This window comes from Macrobrachium rosenbergii, chromosome 3 (assembly GCF_040412425.1).
Source record: "Macrobrachium rosenbergii isolate ZJJX-2024 chromosome 3, ASM4041242v1, whole genome shotgun sequence".
NCBI classification, from domain to species: Eukaryota; Metazoa; Arthropoda; class Malacostraca; order Decapoda; family Palaemonidae; genus Macrobrachium; species Macrobrachium rosenbergii.
Window position 1 is genome coordinate 91029051 of NC_089743.1, and position 26015 is coordinate 91055065.

Sequence of the window (26015 nt, forward strand, 5' to 3'; positions counted from 1 at the left end):
ATTGTGCATGTGCCAACTAACTCCATCAGGTTGTCTAGAGATTTATCAGTGCTGTTCTCCATCTGGAGAGTTAGGGAAGGGAGTAAGGCACTGGAAATAATGGTGAATTGCAGTATGGGAAGGAGGATCAAGCCTGCAAGCCCTGGAAGAGACAGGTGAATATAGCATTCGAAGTCTATTGCCCATAAGATGGAAAATGAAATATATAGTACTTGATATTGAGCTGCCATCAGATACATAAAATGAAATTGCAGGTGAGACAGAATTGAGAACTGAAGACACCTGTAACTCTAAGAAGGGAAAAAAAGCAAACTACTACTGAGCTAAGTTAAAATCTTAGTTTAAATAAGACCACTGAAGCTGATTAACAGGGGCTGGCTCAAGGATTAGATTTATTTTACAGGCTAAGAACCAGTTGGTTACCTGGCGGGACCTACAGCTTATTGTGAAACCCGAACCACATTATGGCGAGAAATGAATTTCTATCGCCAGAAATAAATTCACTCTTATTCTTCACTGGGGTATTGGAGATTCGAACATACCTGCCAGAGGTAGCTGAGAACGGAACCCAAACTTGCCCAACAAGGATTTTGGTTAACAAACCATATTGAAACCAGATTAGGGAAGGGTTAAGAGGCTATGCTGTACTGCCCATTACTTTCTGCCAAGAAGAGCCTTGATTTATCATTAAATATTGAAGAGAATTACTGAAGTTTTCAGAAAATCACTGGAAAAAGGAAAAGGGGAATAGAGTAATAGATGTGATGTGTCAGTCACCTTCGAAAAGTAAAAATAAGTAAATAATTTGCTAAACAGCAGTCATCACACTAAAGTGAAGAAAGGGGAACAAAAAGTGAATAATAGAAAGTAGTAATGTATGTGATGGAGCACAAAAATGCAAAGCACTGCCCAGGCAGCATTTCCAGACACCTTAAAGGCTTGGGAGAGGAAATGAGAAGGGTAGTCTTGTAGTTGGCCCTTGTACATCCAGGTTTTTGGTACAAATCTCTCCTTTGGTATGTCTGGATCTTTTCAGCTTGGAATAAGGTTATTTATTATGATTAATAGGATAAAAAAACTGCAAATTATTTTTGATTGAGGGTTGGCCAGAAGGCAAATAGTCCCAGTAATAATATTGTTTGTCAACATTAGATTGAGAATTATATTATAGTAAACTTTTGTTTGTTTTAAGAATGAATCTGTTTTGTGTGAGCTTAGAGGGTATTTTGTTGTAATAAAGGTAAACTGTTTAAGAATTTGGATTTCTCTTCCTCAGGTTCCCCTTACAGCTTGAAAATGGTCAAACTGTAGAGTGTACGGTAGCTAAGTACTTCCTTGACAAGTACAAAATGAAACTACGGTTTCCTCATCTGCCTTGCCTTCAGGTAGGTGCCAGAATTTTCCCAGTTCACTGATAGCTGTCATTAATGGTATTGTAGTGTATAGTGTTTGTGCCAGAGCTTAATAATAATGATTTATACAGTCTTTGCATTGAAGTAATGATTACGTTTTTTCTCATTTAGGTGGGCCAAGAACACAAACATACATACCTTCCGTTAGAGGTGTGTAATATTGTCCCTGGCCAGCGATGTATAAAGAAATTGACTGACATGCAAACGTCAACCATGATCAAGGCCACAGCTAGATCTGCTCCGGACAGAGAGCGTGAAATCAATAATTTGGTTCGCAAAGCAGATTTTAATAATGATCCGTATATGCAAGAATTTGGGCTAACAATAAGCACAGCAATGATGGAAGTAAGTGGTTTTTTTTTTTTATCCCATCACCATCTAGTGATTGACCTTCTGTTTGTTAGGGTTAAATGTTTATAAAGCAACACTAATATTCTAATAGCAATGAAGTTGGAGACCTCAGACTTCTATATATCTGTCTGCCTATCCATCCATCTGTGAGTTAAAGTAATAAGAGGAAAAATCTAGTAGGGATAGCACCAAGGTTATTTGGAAAAGGAGACAATTAAGAAAATAAAAACATTAAAGAACACAGAAGTCCATCTAATTATAAGTTTTATATACGTAACTCACCAGATAATTACATAGCTGTTAGTTTCTACTTGACGCAGCTGCTCAAAAATTCAAAATTCACGGGAGCTCTCTTGTTTTGGGTGTAGGTATACTGCCCCGCCCACTTTTGGGGAAGGATAGGTACAACACAAGTAAAGAGCTCAATTCACATCTGCCGGTCAATGACTAAACACTTGGTTATTGAGCAGCTCTGAATTTTTAGTTTTCACTGGATGGTTGCTGATATTCTTCATTTGATGAAGTACTCTTTCCTTTTTGGTAGCATGCTACCAATAATTAGCTTAGCGAATTCAGGATTCGTAATTGTGACTTTCCCTGACTTTGACTATTTTTGGCTTTAGTGATGGCTGAAAGGGTTGGTGAGCTGCATGCCCTTGATAAGAGGGTAGGATTTGCTCAAGGTGACACTTGTTTGCTCGACCCTAGGATTCACAGCGAAGAACAAGACTCTGCTAGACCCTGGCCACATTCCTTTTCAGTCAGGAACCTGTCTAACATTCTAGGTCAAACAGATCAGGAGAGAATCCTCTGCCCAGTTCAATCTCTTCATGAGTATTTACGGAGAACCAAGGGAATTAGAGGTTCTTCTCCGAACCTGTCATGTTCGGTTAAAGACCCCAGTCGTTCTTTATCTAAAAATGTTTTAACATTCTTTTTGAGGACTGTGATTTCTGAATCACACTCCAGGATTCAGGAGAATTTCCTTCCCTTATGTAAGGTCAAGGCACATGAAATTAAAGCAGTTGCGACTTTGCTGGCCTTCAGACGTGACCTATCGCTGACTTCTCTCCTGCAGTCCACGTATTGGCAATGCAGATCAGTGTTTGCAATGTTCTACCTGCGTTATGTTGAAACAGTTTATGAAAGATGCAGTACTTTAGGCCCATACTTTGCGGCTGTTTAGTGTTGGGGAATGAGGGTTAGAGGAATGTCTTATTTTTCCTCTATGCACTCTTCTTGAATAAGGATTGGTATTTTCTTTTTCTTGGGAAGCCTGATTGCCACTGTGTCATGAGTGCCATCAGTTGATTTGAATTTTGACGTGTTATGTGGTGCAGGTTTTAAATTTGATATTTGGTCATATTTTTGTACTGTGCCCAGGGGAAGGGCACACACATTTTGATGTGTCTTTGGATTGTTAGCTTTGGCAACCTGCGATTGACTCCTACGTTGCAAAGCACCCACTAAAATAGAGGCAACTCTTGGCTCTACCGCCACGCCTGTACGGGTCGAGAGGAACTCTGACCAGAAGCGGTACCTACCTGGTAAGATTACAACAAGCATTTTGTGATGCTAGCTAATTTTCTATTTCAAATTCGTCTCCATCTCTGAATGTTTTTGAGTAGGTTTGTCCACGTATCCCACCAGCTGTCAATGTGGGATTCAGCTGTGTAATTATTTGGTAAGTTATGTATATAAAAGACTTTTTATATAATAAAATATAGTTTTCTATATACGTACCAAATAATTACATGATTGGAGCCCTCCCACCTCCCCTCTCATTGTACCTCTCCTCCCCCGAAGTGGGCAGGGCAGTATACCTACACCCAAAACAAAAGAGCACTCCCGCAAATTTTGAATTTTTGAGCTGCTGTTTAAAGTAGAAACTAAAAGCTATGTAATTATTTGGTAGGTATATATAAAACTTTATTTTATTATGAAAATGTCATGTTTTTACTTAGGTATAGTTAAGTAGATATTTTTATCTACTTATTGATATTTGTTGACTACAACCTTATTATGACTGTAGATTTCGCTTACAGAAATCAAGCATGGTTTTTTGCAGAAGAGTACCAAGCAGAAAAGGTGCCATATCTCAGTCATTAATAATTATGAAAAATAACTGTATGTAAACATGTTGATGTATTCTAGCATGCTCGGAGGTATGCAGAATTGTAGATGTTCTGAAAAAAATTCCATGAAAGTTTTTGGCATCTGGCCTCTTCAAGGCTGAAGGATAGACATGCAAGGATTTTATCTTTTTTAATTATAATGCAGTTTAACCAGACCACTGCATCACATGTTGAGACACTTTTATAGTTTTACCTGAAGGGAGATTATTCTTAAATAAATGAGGCCTAAAAACATTTCTCAATTTTGTTGTTTTTGCTCAGGTTAGAGGTCGAGTTTTGCCGCCACCCAAACTGCAGTATGGCGGTAGAACAAAGCAGCAGGCATTGCCTAACCAGGGTGTGTGGGACATGAGAGGGAAACAGTTCTTCACTGGTGTAGAAGTTCGTGTTTGGGCAGTTGCGTGCTTTGCGCCTCAGCGAACTGTAAGGGAAGATGCACTGCGCAATTTTACCCAGCAGTTACAGAAGATTAGCAATGATGCTGGTATGTTTTTTTTTAGTATATTTAAAAAAGCCAAAGTAATTGTTTTCATTTGTGATATTTATTAAATGTAACTGGAGCTTATTGAGTCACATCAGCATAGGTTTATTTTCTTTACTGTTTAGAAGTTGCATATTAAATTTTTACTCTTACTGAGTATGTTGAATGCAAATTTAAGGCTGGTATAGCAGTGAAGCTTAATTTTATTCTAATCCTAATGACAGTGTAAGGGTAGGTACTCTTGTCTTTTTCCTTCACAGTACAGGCAGTCCTGGTTATTGGCTGGGGTTCCGTTCTGGGGGTTTGATGATAACCACGAAAATCGCCATTTTAACCGAAAATTGCGATTTCAGCGCTTATCTCCTCCGATTTTTGGGCTTATCGCAGCGAAAAGTACGATACCTAACAGTTAGGCGCCTCTGTTAGCTATGTATTGGTGTACCCAATTATCTTTGCCGATAAGTGGAAATCGGCAACAGCAATTTTCAGCGCCAAAAATTGCCGATTTTCGTTGCTAGACAAGCCCCATAAAACTGGATCGATCGCCGTTAACCGGGGACTGCCTGTACTGTAGATTGCATCCTAATTTCACCGTTAGGAATTTTACTGTACCTGTTGGAAATTGTCATAACATGTTTCTGCTTCTCTACAGGAATGCCCATCATTGGTCAGCCTTGCTTTTGTAAATATGCCAATGGCCCAGACCAGGTTGAGCCAATGTTCCGGTATCTCAAAAGCACGTTTACGGGGTTGCAGCTTGTTTGTGTGGTGTTGCCGGGGAAGACTCCTGTTTATGGTGAGCTGTTCATTTGTAAAAAGTGATAGTTTAAGAAATTGTATTTTTCTTAGCTATATAAACTAAAGCCTTTAAGCTTAATCCCACCTCAACCATTCTGTGGAGTCCTTGATGCCGTCCCGACCCACCCATCTTCTACCAGTCAACTATTTTGTTATGAAGTTACAACTGGCTCCAGATTGTGCCGAGTAATATACATATGTAAAAGGTTCATTTTTTATATACATATAGGAAAAATACAATGTGCTTGAAAAATTTGTGATATTTCTGAGTCTAAAGAAGTACAGTAAACCCCCTGTAATTGCAGATTTCCCTGTGGAATGTATATATACACATTATATTCTCGGAAAATTCACCCATTTGCCGTATTTTTCACTAAGAAATATTCACTCATTACTGTATTTTCACATCATTTTCGTGACTAAATGAGCTTTTTGTGATAAAACTATTAAAATACTCAGGTGTAAGCATTTTTAGAGATCTATTTTTGTGTTTGAACTATCAAGATAGGCAGTTCTAAGTGTTTTTAGAGGGGTTTTAAGTATTCGTGGATTTTAGCTATTCGGCGGGGATGTGGTACGCATCTCCCGGGAATACGGGGGCTGTACTGTAATCTGGTAACTGATGTGCAGCTTCAAAAGTTTTTTCATCTATGTTTCATTTATGTTCCTTACAGCTGAAGTGAAACGAGTTGGGGATACAGTTCTTGGAATGGCCACTCAGTGTGTACAGGCCAAAAACGTTAATAAAACCTCACCGCAGACATTGAGTAACCTGTGCCTGAAGATTAATGTTAAATTAGGTGGCATCAACTCTATCTTGGTACCTGGAATTAGGTAAGGTTTACAGCAGTGTTCAGAACTTTATTCACAAATTGTACTTTACCCTATGAAGTTTCAATATTGTCATCTATTTCGAAATTGCACTAGCTATCAAAGTGTCTTGGAAAGTGCAGTAAAAAGGGATGGGTCAATGTTATGTATGTAGTTCTGTGCACAAACGTGCAGTAAAGTAATCGTTACCAAAGAAAAAATAAACACTTTCCTTATTCTCCTTACACCCATTTCCACCTTATTAGTGTTTTCTTGATATGTTGTAGCAGTCCAACAAATATTTCTATGGTGATATATACTCGAGGGTAATTCTTGTATACAAATTAAGCGCCAAAATTCTTCCTCCCCCAAAATCTAACTGATGTTCAAATTTTTGTATAAACAACGAGAATTTAGAGTTAATCTTGAGCATTCCCTCCTCACTTTCCCCTCCCTCCAAACCTGCCCATGTATTATTTATGTTATATAGTATTCTGGCAAATTTGTAACACTAATCCCTTCCCTTTCAACTCCCCCCTTTCCCCACCCAATATATGAATAAAACTGAAATTTGTTCCTTACACAAAATGCAAACCATTGTTCCTTTACATAAGCAATTACTTTCCATGAAGCTGGAACACCTGTTTAGCTTTCGAACAAGGTGGTTAAGCAGTTAACTACTGTATGGTAGGCAGGAGTCCCGCCTGCCCGGATGTAAACAATCCTATTTGCATTCGGCCATCGTACTATGCAGACATGTTTTTCAACTCTGTGCCCTGATCATTGTTTCACTCTTTTTCCTGGTGGGATGTTTTTAGTTTTTCTTCCATTATTATCTGCTTATTTGTTTGATAGTATCATGCAAACCCACTAACCTTCTAAACCTGTATGGAAGGCCGTCACCCAGCATGTGTCATGGTGTTGACAGCAAGGGTTGCACGCACTTCTGCTCGCCTGTTGTTGTTGACCCTCATGTCCTCTGCACTAGTTGCAGGGGGCATGACTGTAATGCAGAATCTACTTGTATTTAGTTGTTCTTGGTCGCCTGTGGAATGGGTGAAGTTTAGCGGCAGGAGACAGTACAAGAAGAAAGCTTCCAAAGCAGCGGCCCCTGGGGGTTTACATGCCGCCGACTATGCCTTTGGTTGCCAACCCTTCTTCCTCATTTCTCCCTCCTGCTAAACTTCCTCACTTGGCTGTCTCTCCTTCGGGAGCGATCTCTCCCTCTTTGTCTTAGCCTGCTTAGGTGAAGATTGTTGGGGGGTGGGTGACCATGATGACCTTGGCTTGGAGGTCTCCACTCACTTTGAGGGGGGGAAGCTTCTCCCTCGGAGTGAGAGGAGTCTCCCTCCCCTCACCCTACTTTGCCTTCTCCAGGTCAGGCGGATGAGCTCTGGAAGACTTGGGTCGCCTTGGTGCTCTTGTGAAAGCTTTGGGCCCTCTTTAGCTTCCAGTTGTTACTCATGCCTGTCACCTCCACCACGACCACTGTGACTATGACAGCGTTCGCCAAGGTCCCACATTGGTCTCGACTCATGCTCCGACCCTGATGACCCCGGTTGTGGTAGACCAGACTGCTGTTCATGCTCCTACTCCAGATTATGAAGTAACACTCCTGCCTACTGTCTTTGCTGCTCCTGCTGCTCCCTCCTGTATGGGAGACCAGTTGCTGACTGCCATCCTGAAGATGTCAAAGAAGGAATCGAAGGAGAGGAGTCATAAGGTGTCATTGTTGTTGTCGTCTTTGTCTGCACCTACTTCCTCCTCTTCTGCTCCTGAGGCTTTTGGGCTGAAGAAGAAGAAAGAAGGCTGCTTTCCCCTCTCCCCCTCCCAAGAAAGCCAGTCATGGAACTTCTAAGGGGCTGCTTCCTCCCACAGAGGAAGCAGAGGGATCTCTTGTTGGCTCTTCCTGGTCTTCGGACTCGGAAACCATTTTGCGTACCCTTCGGGGGTTTCACATCTCTAGAGCCTCATGCACTCCAGACCAGCTTTGGGAAGCACGCTTTCAAGACTGGTTCTATGCCTGTCTCTTCCTGAGTTTCTTCGGACACTGGTAGAGACAGCTCCTGTTGATCGTTTTGTACAAGATTCAGGAGCTTCGAGTGCTCTACAAACCTGAGGTCCTTTACAGTTTTATCCCCACCTCACGCCACCCCTCAAACTGATACCTGGGCTGAAAGGCAAATTGGAATGTTTACATCTGGGCAGGCAGGACTCATGCCTACTGGACAGTAGCTAACTGCCTGACCACCTTGTTCGAAAGTTCAATAGCTGTTCCACCGTCGCTGGAAGTAATTCCTTATGTAAAGGACCTCAGGATTTATAGTGAGGAAAATTACAAATTACTTTAGAAATTTGTTATTTTAAGATGTTACAATAACAACACTTTTTATCGTTTGTTTGTTATGAATTTCTTATACAAACATCTAAAAATGAATTTGTTTATACAGAGTAAAAGAGACTTATTGACAGGCATATGATTACTTTCATGTTACTTAGAAATGGTCTGATAAAATTCTTACACAACTTCAGTGATACACACTACATTATTAACAGTTTATCAAGAGATCTGTATAAAAGCTTACTCTGTCACATTATTATTACTTATTACTGAATGTATGGAGTTTTCAGATGAGACCTTCATCTTTCATCTTTGTTTTTTAATGAAAATAACTAAATAATAGTTACATACGGATTCATCTTATATCAAAACATGTTGCCATGTCAGCCACCAGCATAACGGTGTGGGAGAGGAACCTCAAATTTGTTTTCAAGGATTAGGTCCCTCCTTTTTTGTTTTTAAGAGTACTGTGCAAATGCCATAATATGAAATGTTACTGGATATGATATATTATTTGTATTGTATAAAGTCTTTTAAAACTTAAATGTAAGACCTAATATTTTATGAAAGTTTTATTTTCATTTTATACAGGCCCAAAGTATTTAATGAACCAGTCATTTTCCTGGGAGCTGATGTCACTCATCCTCCGGCGGGGGATAATAAGAAGCCGTCAATTGCTGCTGTAGTAGGTTCAATGGATGCTCATCCGTCCCGTTATGCTGCTACTGTACGTGTCCAACAACACAGACAGGTGAGTTTATGCGCCCGTTGTTGCAGTAAATGGTGGAAAGGAAGAATTCATGGTAAGTTGAGTCAGCTTAGGACCACATGGTCAGTTTTAAAAGCCTTTTTGACATGTTTGTTTCATCACAACCCTGTTAATTGTATGTTATATCCATGGACAGTACATAACTCAGTCGCACTAACTTATGATACTTGTCTTTATGTCTTTGGATATGTGATGAATTAGATAATCTTGTCGTTGTGTGTAGTTAGGAGACAAAGTGTTTGTAGTTCAGAGACAGTGTTGTTACCTTTCCTGTATGGGGCTACTGTGAGTACTCATTTGATTTTGCATTGCCTTTTCTATGTATTTTTATTTTGTATACACCTGTACATTTTCTGGTATCCATTCAGTTACTCAGTTTTCTTTTCCTGTCAGGCTTGGTATCTTTAGATATTTTTTTGATGCAGTTGACAATAACTGCTGTTGTGTAGTATTTTACTGGTTTTCTGTCATCAGTTATTTTGAGGTTTCTTTTTTTTGTGCACCATAACTTCTTGCCTTTATTTTTTTCAGAAATTTATTATTTTTCCTATATTTATGTTTATAGTGATCAGTGGGCCAGCAAATGGCGTTGTGCATAGGCTTCAGTATTGTTTACCGTGACCTGCTGCTCCACAGCACACTTTTCAGGATCAGCCTGGTTTTGCTTTTAGCTTCTGTGGGCTTGCATGATAAGAGATCCTGTTTCTTGTGCCCATTTTGTTATAGTTAGTCTTCAGTTCATCTAAGGAGTAGTGCATGCTGTAATTGGCCCCTGGATCAGTAGCTTCTCTTTGCCGAGAAAAGTTCTTGTGAGTGCTACGCTCCAAAGTTATCTGCTGATGTCTCTGTGGACTCTCCCATTTCTAAATGTGTCTGTCTCTCTCCAGCTGTCTGCCAGGGATCAGGTTTCTTCAAGTGGTGCCAAAGTTCTTGGCATGCCGCCTCCTCTTCAGTGAAGCTTCTTAGCCAAATCTACTGAAAAGCCAGTAGAAGGGCTTCACTACTTGTGTCGCGAGATTTTCTTGATTGCAAAGAGACTGATCACTCTCTCAATATGCACTAAGATGACTCCCATACACGGTCACTTCCAGGAACATTCCTTGTATGTGTTCTGCCTTTTCGTACCCCTCATTGCTAGTTATCTTTTACCCTCGAACTTTTCATACTTCCATCTCCACCTTTCCTAGTCTCCTCTCCCACTTGCTTTTTATGATGTTTTGTCTGCATTGTGTTCATATTCCCTCCCTACATTGCTATTCAGGCTCATAGTGATCTATGGGGTTGTGATGAAACAAACCATGTTTTTTCACACCACCTCTAAGCATAGAGTGATGGCCTATTCCCTTCCCTGCACTCTGCTGCTTGATTTTTTAGCACATGAAAAATCAGGGGAGAAATGTATGACATAAGCAGATCTGGCCATGCATAGTAGAAGCTTCTTTCCACAACAGTATGAGTTGGTGAGACTGGATATATACTGTCCAAGTAAATGAGGCAGCATATGATTAATGGGCTTGTACTGTATAAACATGTCTTGCATTATAAAAATTTATATTTTATTGTGTTAGAAAATTGTAGAAACTGGTGACACTGGATAAGGTTCAAGTTTACATTTTCCGTTTTTAGCACAGAACTTACAGGGAAGCACACTTGGCAGAATTATCCAGCGTGTACGCTCATTAAGACAAAAAGAGAAAGGTGTCTTACAAATTATCAATGTATTTGTATAGTCTCCCTGTTGGTTGTATGATTATTCTTATTGAAATGCAATGTGGCTTGTTTGAAATTCTGAAAGGAAGTGCATTATAATGTTGATGAAGTATTTCAATGTTGTTGATGATTTATATGTATTCTGTTTACGAAAAATAGTCAAAAATGGATTTATGGTAAAATATAAGAGTTCTTGGAAAATGGTGCACTTCAATGTAAAATATTTTTAATTGTGGATCAGTTTACCCAAAATTTGCTTGGAAAAGGAAATTTATATTATTCACAAGATTTTAACTTCACAATCATCCTAATATTTGCTGTCAAAGGAACAGCATTCAGCCGAAATTAATGTGTATGATGATTAAAGTGTTATATTAAGTATGCCATATAGTGATCAGCGTGTAGAAATCAGACGAGTATAAACTGTGATCAGCAGTAAGAAGCCAATAGATTACAGGTCATGGTAAACTTACATTTATTAGACAAGTATGTGGTGGTCAGCTTGTAGAGATGAGTCAAGTGAAGACTGGTTAGTTCATCGAGATTAAGTGAGTTGGGACAGTAGTTAGATCATAGGAAGTTCAAAAGAAGGCAGGTGGTGACAAGCTTTTAGAGATCAATTTATTGGAATCAAGAATGTAGACATTCCAGCACTTGTAAACATTATAAGCGTAGAAAAATGTAATTGGTAGTCATTTCAAAGAGGTCAAAAGACTTCAGACAGTAATTAACATATGGAAATTGAGATTGCAGTCTGCTCACTACTCTTCTCTCGTTTTGTGAAGACCCTTTATTAGATGCCAGGTTAATAATTCCTTTTGAAAAAGTTATTTTTTGAATTTTCAGTAAAATGCATATAATCGGATTATGGGTGATAAGTTAAATTGTTTGAATAAATGTGAAAACAAGGTATCTATGTCAAAAGTACCTTTAAAGTAGTTGTTTGAATTGTAGATTGAAATCTGCTTTTAGAGGAAATTTACAACCACCCCATTTCAAAGTAAACTTAGTTTGCATACAGATGAGTTTATGATGAAAATGGTACATACAGATGTTTTGAAGGATAAGAATGTGATATATTTAATGTTGTAAATAGGAGGAATTTTATGACTATTTAGGGCTGGTTATTGAAATTGTCATGTGTAAGTCATAGCTTTCATTATCTCAGACCTGAAACTACTGTAAAGAATTTTTCAGTCTTCTGTTAGTTTTCTGGGAGGCTTGAATCACCCTCGGTGGAATTTGTACTAGAAAGTAGAAATTATTTGAGCTCATTTTAATGTTGGTATGGTATTCTATGCCCCAATGTTGGTTTATTACTTTATCCAGACGGAGAGCATAAAATCTGTATGAATATATTTTCCTCCGCTGATGTTTGGAATCCAGGAAATGCTGAAGTATATTTTACATAATAATAGAGAAAAGTTGCATTGCATGCTCAGTTACCAAGTTTTATTTTTCATGTGCTTTACATTTCGAACATTGCTTAGAATAGGTCATTAATTGTAACTTTAACAGTACTGGAATAGCATTGTTAGTGAAACAGTAACAGTAGACACCTTATTTTTGCTTCCTTTTCACAGTCAAGTTACACTAGATTATCTTAGATAACAAATGTGATTCAGTTTTTCAATTGATTTAGCTCTAGAAATCTCTGATTTTGTCCTACTAGTGACCAAGCATTTGTAAAAACATCGTGTTTCAATAATTGCATTAAATCTCATTTGAAAGAATTTTTGATTTTTAACGATCAGCTGAAGGTGGGTTGACTTGTGTCTGTCTTTCTGGATATGCCACATTTATCTGAAGACTTTGAATTTCTTGATGCAGTGTTACATGTACTTTGGTTGTTAGCACTGATTGCTACAAAGTCTTGTGTTGGAAATAATGTCATTATTGTAATTGTCACTCATGTCATTATTTTACTGTTATATTGTTATATATGGCATTGTTCTGTAGGCGCTGTTGTCACCAAAATTCTCTGCAGTGTAAGTTTGGCCATGTTGAGTTTTAGTAATATAAATGTTTAAATGCTTTTAATAGATTTTATTTTGAGAACCGGAGCATCGATAGACTCAAATCAACACATCCTTTTGTAAATATGGGGATGGAAAAATATTTTGTATTTTCATTCATTGTAATGAGGGAAAATGATAAGTTTTTTCCATTAGAGCTGTTAGTTCCTTTTTCTGTAGAAAACACACACCATTCCTTGTAATTTGGTAGAAATGAAACAACAGATCTTGTGCAACCTTTGTTCAATTATCTTTTTTGTATAGTTCTGGGTATTTTGTATTCAAGTGAAATTTTGATTTTTGGGTTTTCAAACAAGCTATTTTAACTGCATACCCACGAGCCTTCTGTGTTGTTCAGTCATGGCAATTATTTCCTTCTGTTACTGTAAACATGTTGCTAAGTGCAAAATCATTGATTATAACGAGAGAGAAAATGTAATTGCAAGTGAAAACCAATGAGTTGAATTTGCCATTGACAGAATGGATCAACAACACAAGGCCAAAGTGCCGGTGACAGCTCGCGACCCAGACAACTGACTTTCGCGAGGACGGCACACGACGCAAGTATTTTTCCTTTTTTGAGCCATAGGTAACATTGCCATGATTTTTAATTCTTGAAGATTTTCCTCCACTTCCTTTCCTTCAACTTGCAGAGTACTTGGATCTTGGTGATGATTTGTTTATAGCTTTCAAATCTGATGGTAAAGAATGTTAAGGAAAATCTCAGAAATATATTTTATTGTGGCAAATCCAAAAGACAGGCACTTGCTTCCCTTCCTCCCCCCCCCTGTGTACCCCTCATTCACGTGTGTAGTGCCATGTTGAGTTAGTTTCCAGACTTTATATGCACTGCATCAGTCCAGTCTAGTATTTCTTAATGCAGCTTAGGAATTGCCAGATGAATGGAAGTGTGGTTGGTGTAGCAGAGTACAAAAGTGTCCAGGTGCATCCTCAGGTGTGTTGTTTGGGTGCTAGCTAATGTTTTAACTATAAAGGTCGTTTTATGTCAAGTGCTACAGATTTGTGGAAATGGAGTGAGAGAGTTATTTGTAGGTTTTGCATTTCGTGGCGTTGTCCGCAATGCCATTGAAACTAGTAGAACATCTTCTTTATATATTAAACTGGTATTTAGAGTGTAATATATGGTGTACTGTATATTTATTTCAAATAAGGTTGGTAACTGATAACTATAAGATTTGAAGGTAAAGGGAAAAAATAGTAACTTTTAGAGATCAAAGCTGTCTTTATTCAGAGAAGAGAATTTTGCCAAAAGTAGAGTAGATTACATTTGTGTATACAAGAAATAAAAAATGAAAGTACGGTATGCAGTTATTACCTACACACACGAAATCTAAAGCAAGAAATTACTACATTATAACCAATTTTTGAGATATGGTTACACAAGTACATACGATCAAGGAAATTACCATAAAGTGAAAAAATATGGTACTTAAAATGTTATTGTAACTGTTATGTAAATGGTGGCATTTCAAGTGTACTCCATCTTACAAATGGTGGTTTAACAAGTAATTTCTTGTTTATTCAGTGTTTTAATTTTCTTCTAGTTTATATATTTGAAGCTTGTGTATCATGTGTTAGGGAAAAAATATTAAGATGTAGGTCCTATACTTTCTTGCAAGTTGTGTTAGTTGAATTAGAGAGTGAAAGATTAATGGTATAAACTCATTCCTCATCATTGCTAATTTCCTTAAAAAAATAAAAATAAAAATAAACTCTTTGATGTTCTGGTTTGTGAAGAAATTCATGGAAATTGTTTTTATTGGTTAACAGGAAGTTATTCAAGAATTGTCATCAATGGTTAAAGAGCTCCTGATACAGTTCTATAAGTCGACACGATTCAAGCCGAACCGAATCATCCTGTACCGCGATGGTGTCAGCGAAGGCCAGTTCCAAACAGTGTTGCAGCATGAGCTAACAGCCATGAGAGAAGCTTGCATCAAGTTGGAAGCTGATTATAAGCCTGGAATCACTTATATAGCTGTTCAAAAACGCCACCACACAAGGTACGTACGAGTTTTCTTAAGCCTCCTCTCTTTTTTTTTTTTTTTTTTTTCGGTAGAGCTGTGGACTAGGACTCGCTAGGCCTGAGTTTGAGTCTCTGGCTGGCTGATGAAGAGTTAGAGGAATTCATTTCTGGTGATAGAAATTCGTTTCTTGCTGTAATGTGGTTCGGATTCCGCAATAAGCTGTAAGTCCCGTTGCTAAGTAACCAGTTGGTTCTTAGCCACGTAAAATAAGTCTTAATCCTTCGGGCCAGCCCTAGGAGAGCTGTTAATCAGCTCAGTGGTCTGGTTAAACTAAGGTATACTTAACTTAGGCAGGTTGATACATTGATACAGTAGCTTGCAGCTACACTGACTTTATATTTGCACAGTCAGACAGGTATTTTTGCACAATCAGGTAGGAATCGGCTATAATGCAGTGAGGTTATTTTTTTTAAGCATAAAATGTTGACAGTAGTTCATGGGAGACACCTAGGATTGTATCATTGACCTTGAAACAGTTGCACCGAATCAGACAATGAAAGGCTGAGGGTAAATATGAACAACATATCTACACCACAGTTTAAACCAGTTAGCAGTCTTATGTTTGCACATGTGTGTGATCAATGTATAAGTGTTATTTTCTTACACCCTTCAATTGTTCAGTCTGATTGATATGACATGGCCATAAATATTACATCTTTTTTTTACTTGGGAATATTGGTGTAAAGGAAGTTGGTTAATGTTAGACTGTAAGGTTAATGGCTGGCTAATATCCTTGGGTGAAATTTCAGTAAAGCCTTATGGCTTTATTTGGTAAACAATTGTGAGAAAATATTTGGGTATTGAAATTTCCAACAGGGGATTGATTCACTTATATTTATTTAGATTTAAAGTTCAAAAGATGGTACTGAATTTATTCGCATTTTGTATTTATTAATTGGTACGGGCCATTATTTTTAATGCAAATATTAATCATTTTGATTTCCAGGTTATTCTGCTCCGACAAAAAAGAGCAGAGTGGGAAAAGTGGAAATATTCCAGCTGGTACAACGGTGGACGTTGGTATTACACACCCAACAGAATTTGACTTCTACCTCTGCTCTCATCAGGGCATCCAAGTAAGCATCTTTTCATATAAGGTGGCTCTTTTGTTAACTTTTTTCTGAAATGTAGAATAATATTAGGAAAGCATAATTCATCTGGTTTGTGGCTTCTTAAATTTATTTAGGTAGGAGGTTCTTGATTAATAACCCACAAAAATACAGTGTGCAGTATCTTATCGAGACAGAGGGAGGTAGTTGCTGTATTTAAATTTTTTTCCTGTCGAAATGCAAACCATTGCCGTCTCTGCAGGAATGTCCTTCAGCGTGAGATGGGTGTGTTGTTGGTTTCTTTAACAGGATCGTTATGTGATGATTGAAATGGGTGAGTGGGGAAACCCCCCCCCAACTCACCCACCACCACTGAGCTTTTTTCTTTGCCCTCTGTGTAGAGCAAATTTCTTGCTATGCTCTATCTCTTTCTGCTGAAGCCTGCAAGTTCATTTTTCTCTGCCGCTGTTATTTCCCATCTCACTCTTGTGTGTGGATACTTTACCCTTTGTGTCCAAGGCATGGAAATGTGGAGTGAAGATTGCCGTTCCCTCGCTCTTGGTCGGGGGGAAGGGACACATGGGGTGAAGGCTGTCGTTCACTCGCTCTCAGAGGATTGATTATTCAGGTGTTCTGGATGGTGCCTTCACTTGTCTTGTACTCTAGCCCCTTTGGTCTCCTCATACACGTAATGAGTTTGATGTTCCAGGTAACAAGATATTGCCCATAGAGCATCTGCAGAAAATCTGGCCGACCATCAACATCCTTGGTATCCTTCTTGGATAGTCTATCCTCTGAGTAGGAGGAGGGTTCCCCTTATGTTGTTGATGCTGCTGCTTAAGTTTCTGCTAAGAAGGTGCACCCTTCTGTAGCTGTAATCCTCCTGGTGGGAGACCACCCCATGCTTACTTCATATATTGTGATGGCTCTACCTGCCTTGACCTGCCCTCCTGCATCAGAGATGGGCAGGGCTCAAGAGAGGAAGGACAAGAAACGTCCTTGAGGATCTGTTAGACCCTGAAGGTCCTTTCCAAAATCTCAAGTGGCTGAGCTTGAGCGAACATTTTGGGAAGATTAGTTTGCTGGTCTGTGATTAATAGTCTTGGGAGGCCTCCATGACTCCACACTTCCCTTGGGAATTATTATGTGCAGAATAGGTGTGTCCTGCAACCACACTACTATAATGAAAGAAACCTTCAGGTGTGTGTCCTTCCTTCCTTCAGTGCATCTGTGAACGGGTGGATTTTGGGAAGAGGAGAGTTCATATGCACTCCCGCTAAGAAATTCCTGTTGCCTAGCCACCACACTAGGTCCTCCCTAATTTCTCAAGTCAAGGGCACAGGATGAGAGGGGAGGTCATGAGAGGCTTAGTAGTTTTGCTTCAGCTGCTACTGCTGCAGTCTCAGGTGGATCTGCCTATGGTTCATGATCATCCCTGAAGATAAAGATGGTCTTGGACCACTTGACAACGCTGAGGTAGTTGTTTCTGCTGGGCCAATTATTGCACCAGTACCTCAAGTCTGCTTTCGATTGTCGGATGGGAAGACGCGTTGCTACCAAGGCTGTGTTCCCAGGTGCTTTGCTGCTTGGGTGTGAGATCCAACTTTTCCAGGTTTACATCAATCCATAGGTTGTGGCAGAAAGAGAGCAGGTGGTCTCCATTGTGGAGCAAATAGCCTTTGAGGATGCCAGAACCAGCAGTCATCCAGGTAGCACAGCAGGCTTATACCTTGTAAATGGACCACAGCCGAAACCAAGGTGAAAAACCAGGGTCAGCACCTTTGGGGCTGTCACCAGTCCAAAGCAGAGAACTTTAAACTGGTAAACAGTCCCATTGCAGACAAAGCAGAGGTACTTCTGATAGCTTTGATGGGTGGGTATTTGAAAGTATGCATCCTTTAGGTCTACCCAAAACATGACATCACCCTCCCTCGTGAACTTCAACATTGACCATGGTATTTACAGGCATATGAGCCTTTGGACTATGAGGGGGTTGTTTGAAGGAACCAAGAGATTCATCTGGCATTTCAAAAAGGTCACTTACCCTCCTAACTTGGACCTCTTCCAGGTCCTCAAGATTTTCATCAGGTTTACAGATGAAGTAATTCAAAAGGGGTTTTTTTAGATTTCGTACTGAAGAATGCCTTTCTACTCACATGTGCATCCTAGAGACAGATCGGTGAAACACTCTTATTCAAAATATGAGGCCTGACTTGGTGGGACTGTGCACCTTTCTCCATAGCAGAGATCCTAAAACTACAAAGCCTCAGGATCAAACCACAACACCCTTCAGGCATCCTCTGCTTCTCTTCAATCATGAGTAATGAGGACCATGTGCATCTTAGTGAGGGCTGTTGAGCACTGCCTACAGAGAAAAGGGCTGTCAGGCGCTGCCTACAGAGAACCAGATAACAGCAGTGACCACTCCAGGAGTTGCAGTCTGCAAGGCACAAAGACGAGTGAAAGGAAAAGAAAGAAAAGGTGGAAAGGAAAATCCATGATGTCAGAGCAAAGCCATTTGACTATAAAAAAGAAATAGAAAAAAGAAACCTCATATTGCTAGGGTAAAAGAATGAAACAGCTCTAAATGGTAACATATATCTGTTAGACTCCCTAAATTAATTTGCAGAAAACCGTCTTAATGAATGGGACTCGATCAGAGAGAGAGAGAGATCAATACAAACTGGTAATGTCTATGTACATCGGGAAGAAATGCGCCACCTACTGCTTCCAAGCAAGAATTCTACAATTTCCAGTAATTCCTCTTATCTTCAAGATAAATCCAGTGGTCAAGTCAATATCAATCTCTCTTCTGACAGAGAAGCCAGAGATTGTTCCTAGATTGTGGGAAGCGATTTAGACCCATTTCCTGAAAAAGCCAATGTACTCTTGTGTTCATTATTTCCATCATATTTTAGGTGCAGGGGTAATTCAAATGAAATGGTTCTGACTCACTCGCTGATAGGTCGGAAAGTTTGGTAAAATTCGCTGGTAGGTCAGTCGGTACCACCCTGGCCTGTCACTTGTGAGACCGAGATTCAGTCACGATGTGAGTGAGCAATATATCCTTAATTGTTTTAAGCATGTCATCCTAAAAGCCTATGGGAATGTGTCAGATGGGAAAGGAGAAGAATGCTAATCCCTCTACTGCTTCTCCTTTTGAACACAATTGAAGTGTGTTTTCTGTTTTAAGGGCAGAAATCTGGAAGTGCCAATATATCTTTGCTAATTTTGTTTAAGAGTTGTTAGTCACAAATTGTTGAATTTGTAATTTTTGGGATTGATAGCAACCAGCTAAATATTACCTCAGCGGGAAGATGTGTGGGGAGTTTTTTTATCTCCTCACTTCCATATAACTCCATTTCCATTCATCTGTTCTTGGTTAGCGCAGAGATGCAGAATCCTGGGTTATTTGCTCCTATGTTTCATGCAAATTGCAGGTTCATTTTGTTAATTTCTTTTGTGTACTAAACCTCAAGAGACTTACCAGGTGCAAGCACCCTGACACTGGGTTTATCCATATATGATTAGTTTTATTTAGTTATCAGAGATTTGGTCTCTTAAGTTCTCAGCTCCTGGATCCCTCAGGCATGTCGAAAATTCTTAGGTATTCAGCATGCCAGCCTTCCACCTAAATTATGGTGAGTTGTAGAACAAACTTAGTTTTATTAGATAATTTTTTGTTTCAGTAAAAACCCATGAATCATATAATGAGTTCCCTCCTCTCATGTTCTTTAGTATTGCAGTCTTATTGCCAGGCTAACCAGATTATGAGGTAGGTGGTAGAAGGATACTCAAGGGTCCCGTTGAAGCATACAAATTCACAACCATACTACTTTGGTTTATTAGGCAAAACACTGAGTCTTGAGATGTAAGAGACCATGAGTTTTGCACAAATGGTTTAGGGTGTGTGGTAGTTTTTAAGTGTTATGAAGTTTTTTTCTGCAAAGTTTTTTATAACATTTACATTGTGGGGTTAGTCTTTAGTTCATGAAAATGTATGTTTAAAGAATAAAATTATAGGTCAGAAGAAAAAAAATTTTGATTCAGCCAGTGTCTAGTGGCCTTATTTTGATAAGCATTCAGTTTTTTGTTCCTACTCATAGTCCTCATTGCTAATTTGTAAAACAGTATATCACTTATTGTTACATTACTCAGTTTTATCTCATGGTTCATAAATTTGGACAACTGCTAAAAGTTACTGGTGATTACAGGGAACAAGTCGACCTAGTCATTACCATGTTTTGTGGGATGACAATCATTTTGACAGTGATGAACTGCAGTGTCTAACGTACCAGCTGTGCCACACGTACGTTAGATGTACGAGGTCCGTTTCAATCCCAGCCCCAGCCTACTATGCTCACTTGGTAGCATTTAGAGCTCGCTATCATCTTGTGGAGAAAGAGCATGACAGGTGAGGTCTCTTTTGTTGTCGGGCCTATTATTGGCTTAAATTGTTAGATTTAAATGTATCGATAATTGTTTTTATACTTGACCAGTTTTATTGTTGAGTCGTTACTGAGTCAGTGAGTTACGCGAAGATTTAATTTTATTCAATTCTCTCCTTAACAGTGGCGAGGGATCTCACCAGTCGGGCAACAGTGAGGATCGCACTCCATCAGCAATGGCACGAGCTGTCACAGTGCACGTTGATACAAATCGTGTAATGTACTTTGCTTGAAAGACTAAATGCTATTGTGCTGGAAAACTGGAGTTTAGGCTCTTCTACAAATACTGTATACTCGTCGATGGTATTTATATTTTGAATGGTTTGTTGGTTTGTAAAGAAAATTTTACGGCACAGAGTTGGGATGTGAGTGTGCGTTGCTTGTGGTAATTGTTGTCGGTCGGTTCTTAGCCTGCAAAAGGTGTTTTTTCTTCCATTAATAAGTACCTTTGTAAGCTGAACTTGTGGCCGTGGAATGTAATAGTTACTTGTGTTAAATGGTGGTAGGAATTAGGTGAATGGATTCTGAGGACCACCAAGCTATATCAAGGATATTTAAGAATAGAAGTGCAACATAATGACTCATGTGTTGATTTGCACACTCTAGAAACGGAGGGCAAATACTGAACATATGGCATAGTCTTAGGTTTTATCTTAGGAGTGCTTACTGAAGCGTACATTTTTGTAAAGATTCTTGTTCAAGGTTTTCATAATCATATGCTTCTCCATGCAATGAACTGAAGTGAAACGTGAAGTGGAATATTTACAGGAAATGTATTACCTAAGAAACAGTTTTATAACATGGTTCATAGCTGTTATCAGCAGTACTACACAAATGGAATCTTCTGATTGTCAGGAGCTCTGTTAACCAGGGAGATGGATCTTCTCTCTGATAAATGGTGATCACAGCCGGGAAATCCATTGCCACAATGACATGGGTTTAATGTAGTGTACAGTTATATTAAGGGCACGTGTAGTCTCATTTTTTTTACTGCCAATTTTATTTGTGATGGGCCTCCCAGCCCATGACACTTACTAGTACCTTTGTTGAGGTGGTGAAAGTGCTCCAGTTAGGTCCAGTGGGTAAGTTATTTCTTTTAGTTCTGAAAATGTTTTAATTACAGTTCATAAAATCGTAAGTTATATCTGCGTAATTATATGTGCCATTAATGAATTATGTTATGATACAAAGCATTCCTTGTCCTCTCCCACCCTTTGACTCTCTCCATCTCCCACGGGGCCTCAAGTGGACTGCACCCCTCCTTCACCAGTTGCACGTGTATAATACTAGTCTTTGACAGGAGATTTTGAATCTCGCTTGAATGTAGAGGAAAAAAGAATCCTATGAATTTTTAAATACCTGTATTAGATGAGATGAAAAAATTTGATTTTTTTTCCCCTTGTCAAGAGAAGTTCAAGTTCACTGGTCTTGAACACTTTGTACGCTCTTTTTCCTCCTCCTTCGCTGGTGAGATTGCGTATGCACTCACATTAATATATTCTCTCTCTCTCTCTCTCTCTCTCTCTCTCTCTCTCTCTCTCTCTCTCTCTCTCTCTCTCTCTCTCTGTGTTCCTTCCACACCATGGGCAATTGCCCAATGCCATATGCTAGTAGAATTAGCTGATGTAAATGTGATATAACTGTCCATGGAAGGTGCAGCTAAGCTCTAGTACGTTGGTCTTGGCAACTTACTATGCCACAGAGTTATTTGCAAACACCGTCTTCCCAAGCCAACATCAAGTCATGGGTAGAAAATTGTGTGGGGGCTGTTGGGGGAGACTAAGTTCATTTGCATGCGTTACTCTGTGGATTCACGTCTCTGCACAAGAAGCCGTTGATCTGTAGAGCATGGAAGTTTTTAGTCCCATGTACTTGTGTGATGTCCATAATTTATTGTTGATGCTGTTTCAACTAAGAATTGTCATTCACCCGAGGGCAAAAAATTCACAGGAAAGTATGTGTTAAGTTAACCATCTTAGGACTTTGAAATATAATGGGTGAAGTTGTATATTTGAGATTTTTTCTTTTCTCTTATTAATGGTTACTAGCACCTAGAAAGGTTTATTGGCTAAATTGAACTTTATCTTAAGACTTCATTGTAGAATAGAAGATTGAGGGAGGCAATTCTGTCACTAGAATTCCTTCTCTCCTTTTTGGGGTTTTGTGAGGTTTCGTCCAGGCTAAGTGGGTTATGGGCTAAACCCAGTTTCTCTCTCTCTCTCTCTCTCTCTCTCTCTCTCTCTCTCTCTCTCTCTCTCTCTCTCTCTCTCTCTCTCTCTCTCTCAAAACCAGCTTGCTGATAATACTATTAGAGTTACAGAATGGTTTTTAAAGTTTATATCATCTATGAAAATGCAGCTCAATTGCCATTTTCTAATTTATGCTGACTCAGTGAAATAGGTAGATTAATTGAGCTTCATGTTGGCATTCGGTTTGAAGCTAATTTACCAAAATTTCTGTACCTAATTCTGTGTCTGATCTTGAAAGGCAAGAAGGTTTTAAATCTTCCGCTTCCTTCTGGTTTTTCTTTGCAAAGTTCTTGGTGCAAAGGTAACCTTGAAAAGGTTTTCATGTGAAGGTCACTTTTTATCGTAAGCCTTTAAAACTTGCTGTTATGCTTAGGCATGTTCTAAAGTTTTTTTTTTTTTTTTTTTTTTTTTGTAAGGGAGCCATTGCAGATTTCAGAGTTGTCATGTAGCGTTAGTCAGTAGCTTATAGAGATTGAAAAACTGGGCTTTTTGATGTTGCCTATTGCCATTTTTTCCTCATCTTTCGGGACAGTTTGTTTTAGGGAAGTGGGTGTAGTGGTTTTTCATAGTTTAATATTTTGTATTTTGGGGGTATAACCAAAGATATGTAATAGAAATCAGATATAACTTTTTAGAAGTATATAGCTCATTTTCTTAAATCTGAGTTTGACAGTTAGGCATTAATATTAGAATAGCATTTACCTAGCATTAAAGAGCGTTCTTGTGAAACACAAGTGCTATGATGTAGTAGAACTACCTGAAGTGAAGTTTGAGCATGTTTCCTGACTCCTCCTCTCCTCCAAAATCCATAAATGTTTTCACAGAGACAGTTTGTTGAGAAGTGTAGGAGTCTAAAGACCAGAGATAACATGGGGATGATGCACAGGATTGTTTGCGTGTGTACATTCTAGCCAAACTGCAAGAACAGTTCTCGAATAATTTTGTAAAAATTGAGAATATCACATGAATTGATTATTTGAGTGTGAGTGGTTGAAATTATTTGTTTTAATAGTTTCTTTGTATGCAAGGAGAATTTCATTGATGTGATGCTCTCTGATTCAAAGGTTTCGTATTAGTTTTCATATTTATTTAGCTAACTTTGTCAAGTCCTGGCTAGGTTGGTGTGCTTGTAATTCACAAGTGTCTGTAAGCTTCAGCTGAAGACTGTTTGAATTAGAGAAATGTGTAATCAGGTAAAATTTTGACTCGTAAGAAGTAGCTGTAAATAATAGCATTGCAACAAAAGATTGAAGATTGAATGCTAAAGTCCGTGGTAGACACTCAAGCCATGATGGCCATGAAGTTGTTAAGTAGGTCGTCTGTTAGCGGAAGCATTCATTTTGGTATCGTGGATCAAATCACAACTTGAGACTTACTTCAATTTAAAAATGAGTTTGTATACATGTCAGGTTAATGTAATTGAGAGGAAGTAATCAGAAAAAGTTTTAAGTAATAGAAAAATAAATAATAATCAGTAATTCTAATTATAATCAGTAATTCTAATTATTAAAGAACAGTAATGAACCAGCATCACATTCATGTGAAGATGGAAAGCAGTTAAGGAAATAAATGCATTCATACTGGACTTGAGACAAGTTAGTGAGTTAGGCCTGAGGTCTCAACCTCCCTCACCACATGCACTTACCACACCTTGTCAGCTTTTTGCATAAATTATGAGTGAGAAAAGAAAACCATAGTAAAAGCAAGAACAGTGATGGAAAACATATAGAGGGAAGAATTTGTGATTGAAAATACTTTATAAAAATCCCCAGACGTATTACGATTGGAATGTTGAAATTGTAACTTACAGTGAGAATCATTCTATATGGTGTGTATTTTGCTAAAAACTAGACAAGTCAGAATCTGGTATGGTCTATGAAACCCCAGATCCAATATGACTTTTAAGGTATTTAGTTCATTGTGACTTGAGTTTCATGTATATCCTTACACGATGTGCTGTATTTTATTGTATTTTTCTATCACTCGGCATCACAAAATCAAAACCTCTCTCTCTCTCTCTCTCTCCCTCTCTCTCCTCAGTGCACATAAATATTACACAGTATTTTTCCTCCTAAAATTTTAACTCTCTCCACTTTCATGAATATTGTTTTCTCTTAAATATATGGCAGTCATTGTCTTCCTAGATTTTCTATGACATATCAGTATTTTAATTTTCAAGTGGTCATACTTTAGAGTATTAGAGTATCTGTTTATCTAGGGTATGTTTACAAATAGTTTTCACATATTTTTATAGAATTTTAAACCTGCCATTTAAGTGTCTGGTATCCCCACCCTAAAATACAAAATCTCCATGTGCAAACAAGTCAGTGACCTTGGTTCTCATCAAGTTATAAGGAAGAAGTTTTTCTGTAGTAATTTCCATTTTGATTATCCTACAACAGCTTTTTTTTAAAAGCACTGCCATAACACAATTTTTTTTCAGTGACCAATAATCCATAAAGTAATCAAGAAAAAAATTGCAGTGTGTTCAAGAGCGATTTACAGTGGCCTGTTGAATTGTAAGATCCCAAAGTATTTAGTACAGTACTTTTAATTCATTGTATAATTATCTTTCTTTGCTTTAAATATCTGCTAGAAATAACCTTGTTACTTTCTCTTTTGAGTAGGAAGTATCTCTGTGTAACAGGTAGCTTGGGTGACTTTTGTACGTAAATTTTGATGGAATAGGACTGGGCATTATCAGTATGAAAGGAAGGTTATATCGAAATTCACTTCTCAGGAACCAGTCTTGAATGTAGGGAATGCAGTACAAAATTAATGGTACATCAAGTTGTGACTAATTGGTTGCAGTTCGTTAGTGGTATTAAAATGATCAGATTTGTATTATCAGAGTGTCAGGTAATTAAATTGCGTGAAGCAACCTGTAGAAGATTTAATTCTCTGTGAACATTAGCATAAGTAATAATTGGAATACTGCGTGAGTATTGGGCAAATATTAAGGTTTTAAGGTAAAAGATTGTGACAGTAAGTAGGAGAATTAAAATAATTTTTTTTTTTAGTGTGTTACTTTTATTTGCTTTTACAAAGTAAATTCTCAATGTCAGCTGAGGGTAAAATTGGGTCTTTGTCTTCCCAATCTAAAGGTTTATGAATATGAAGGTAATTGTTTAGTCACAAAAAAATAGACAAATATTTTTCCATTTGATATCAGTAGGTATGGACAAATGTACACTAGATGAATATTTTTCCATTGTGAGGCCATGAGGTTTGGGCAGGCATTTGGAAGCTAGGTGTGCTGTTTGAATTTTCATTTGAAGTCAACATTGGATTCAATATGATATGTAATCTAACAAATCTTAATAAATGTTATCTAATCTCTTACATTTTTATACAATGTATTCTAAATATTTAGTCAAAGCAATGGAATAACAATTGGGT

General features: G+C 38.3%; 1 protein-coding gene across 2 annotated transcripts in view; it reads left to right on the plus strand.

Moving 5' to 3' along the window:
- Positions 1-24081, plus strand: part of AGO1 (protein argonaute-2) — a 37644-nt gene extending 13563 nt beyond the window's left edge. Inside the window, exons 9-19 of one of the 2 annotated variants that reach the window (XM_067085237.1) lie at positions 1277-1385; positions 1524-1757; positions 4160-4382; positions 5032-5175; positions 5852-6011; positions 8920-9079; positions 13302-13382; positions 14614-14846; positions 15817-15946; positions 20134-20333; positions 20492-24081. In XM_067085237.1, coding sequence (XP_066941338.1) covers positions 1277-1385; positions 1524-1757; positions 4160-4382; positions 5032-5175; positions 5852-6011; positions 8920-9079; positions 13302-13382; positions 14614-14846; positions 15817-15946; positions 20134-20333; positions 20492-20600 — 1783 coding nt within the window. In that variant the 3' untranslated portion in view covers positions 20601-24081. The remainder of the gene's footprint in view (positions 1-1276; positions 1386-1523; positions 1758-4159; positions 4383-5031; positions 5176-5851; positions 6012-8919; positions 9080-13301; positions 13383-14613; positions 14847-15816; positions 15947-20133; positions 20334-20491) is intronic. The other variant, XM_067085245.1, reaches the window with a different exon arrangement.
- The last annotated feature ends 1934 nt before the right edge of the window (positions 24082-26015 follow it).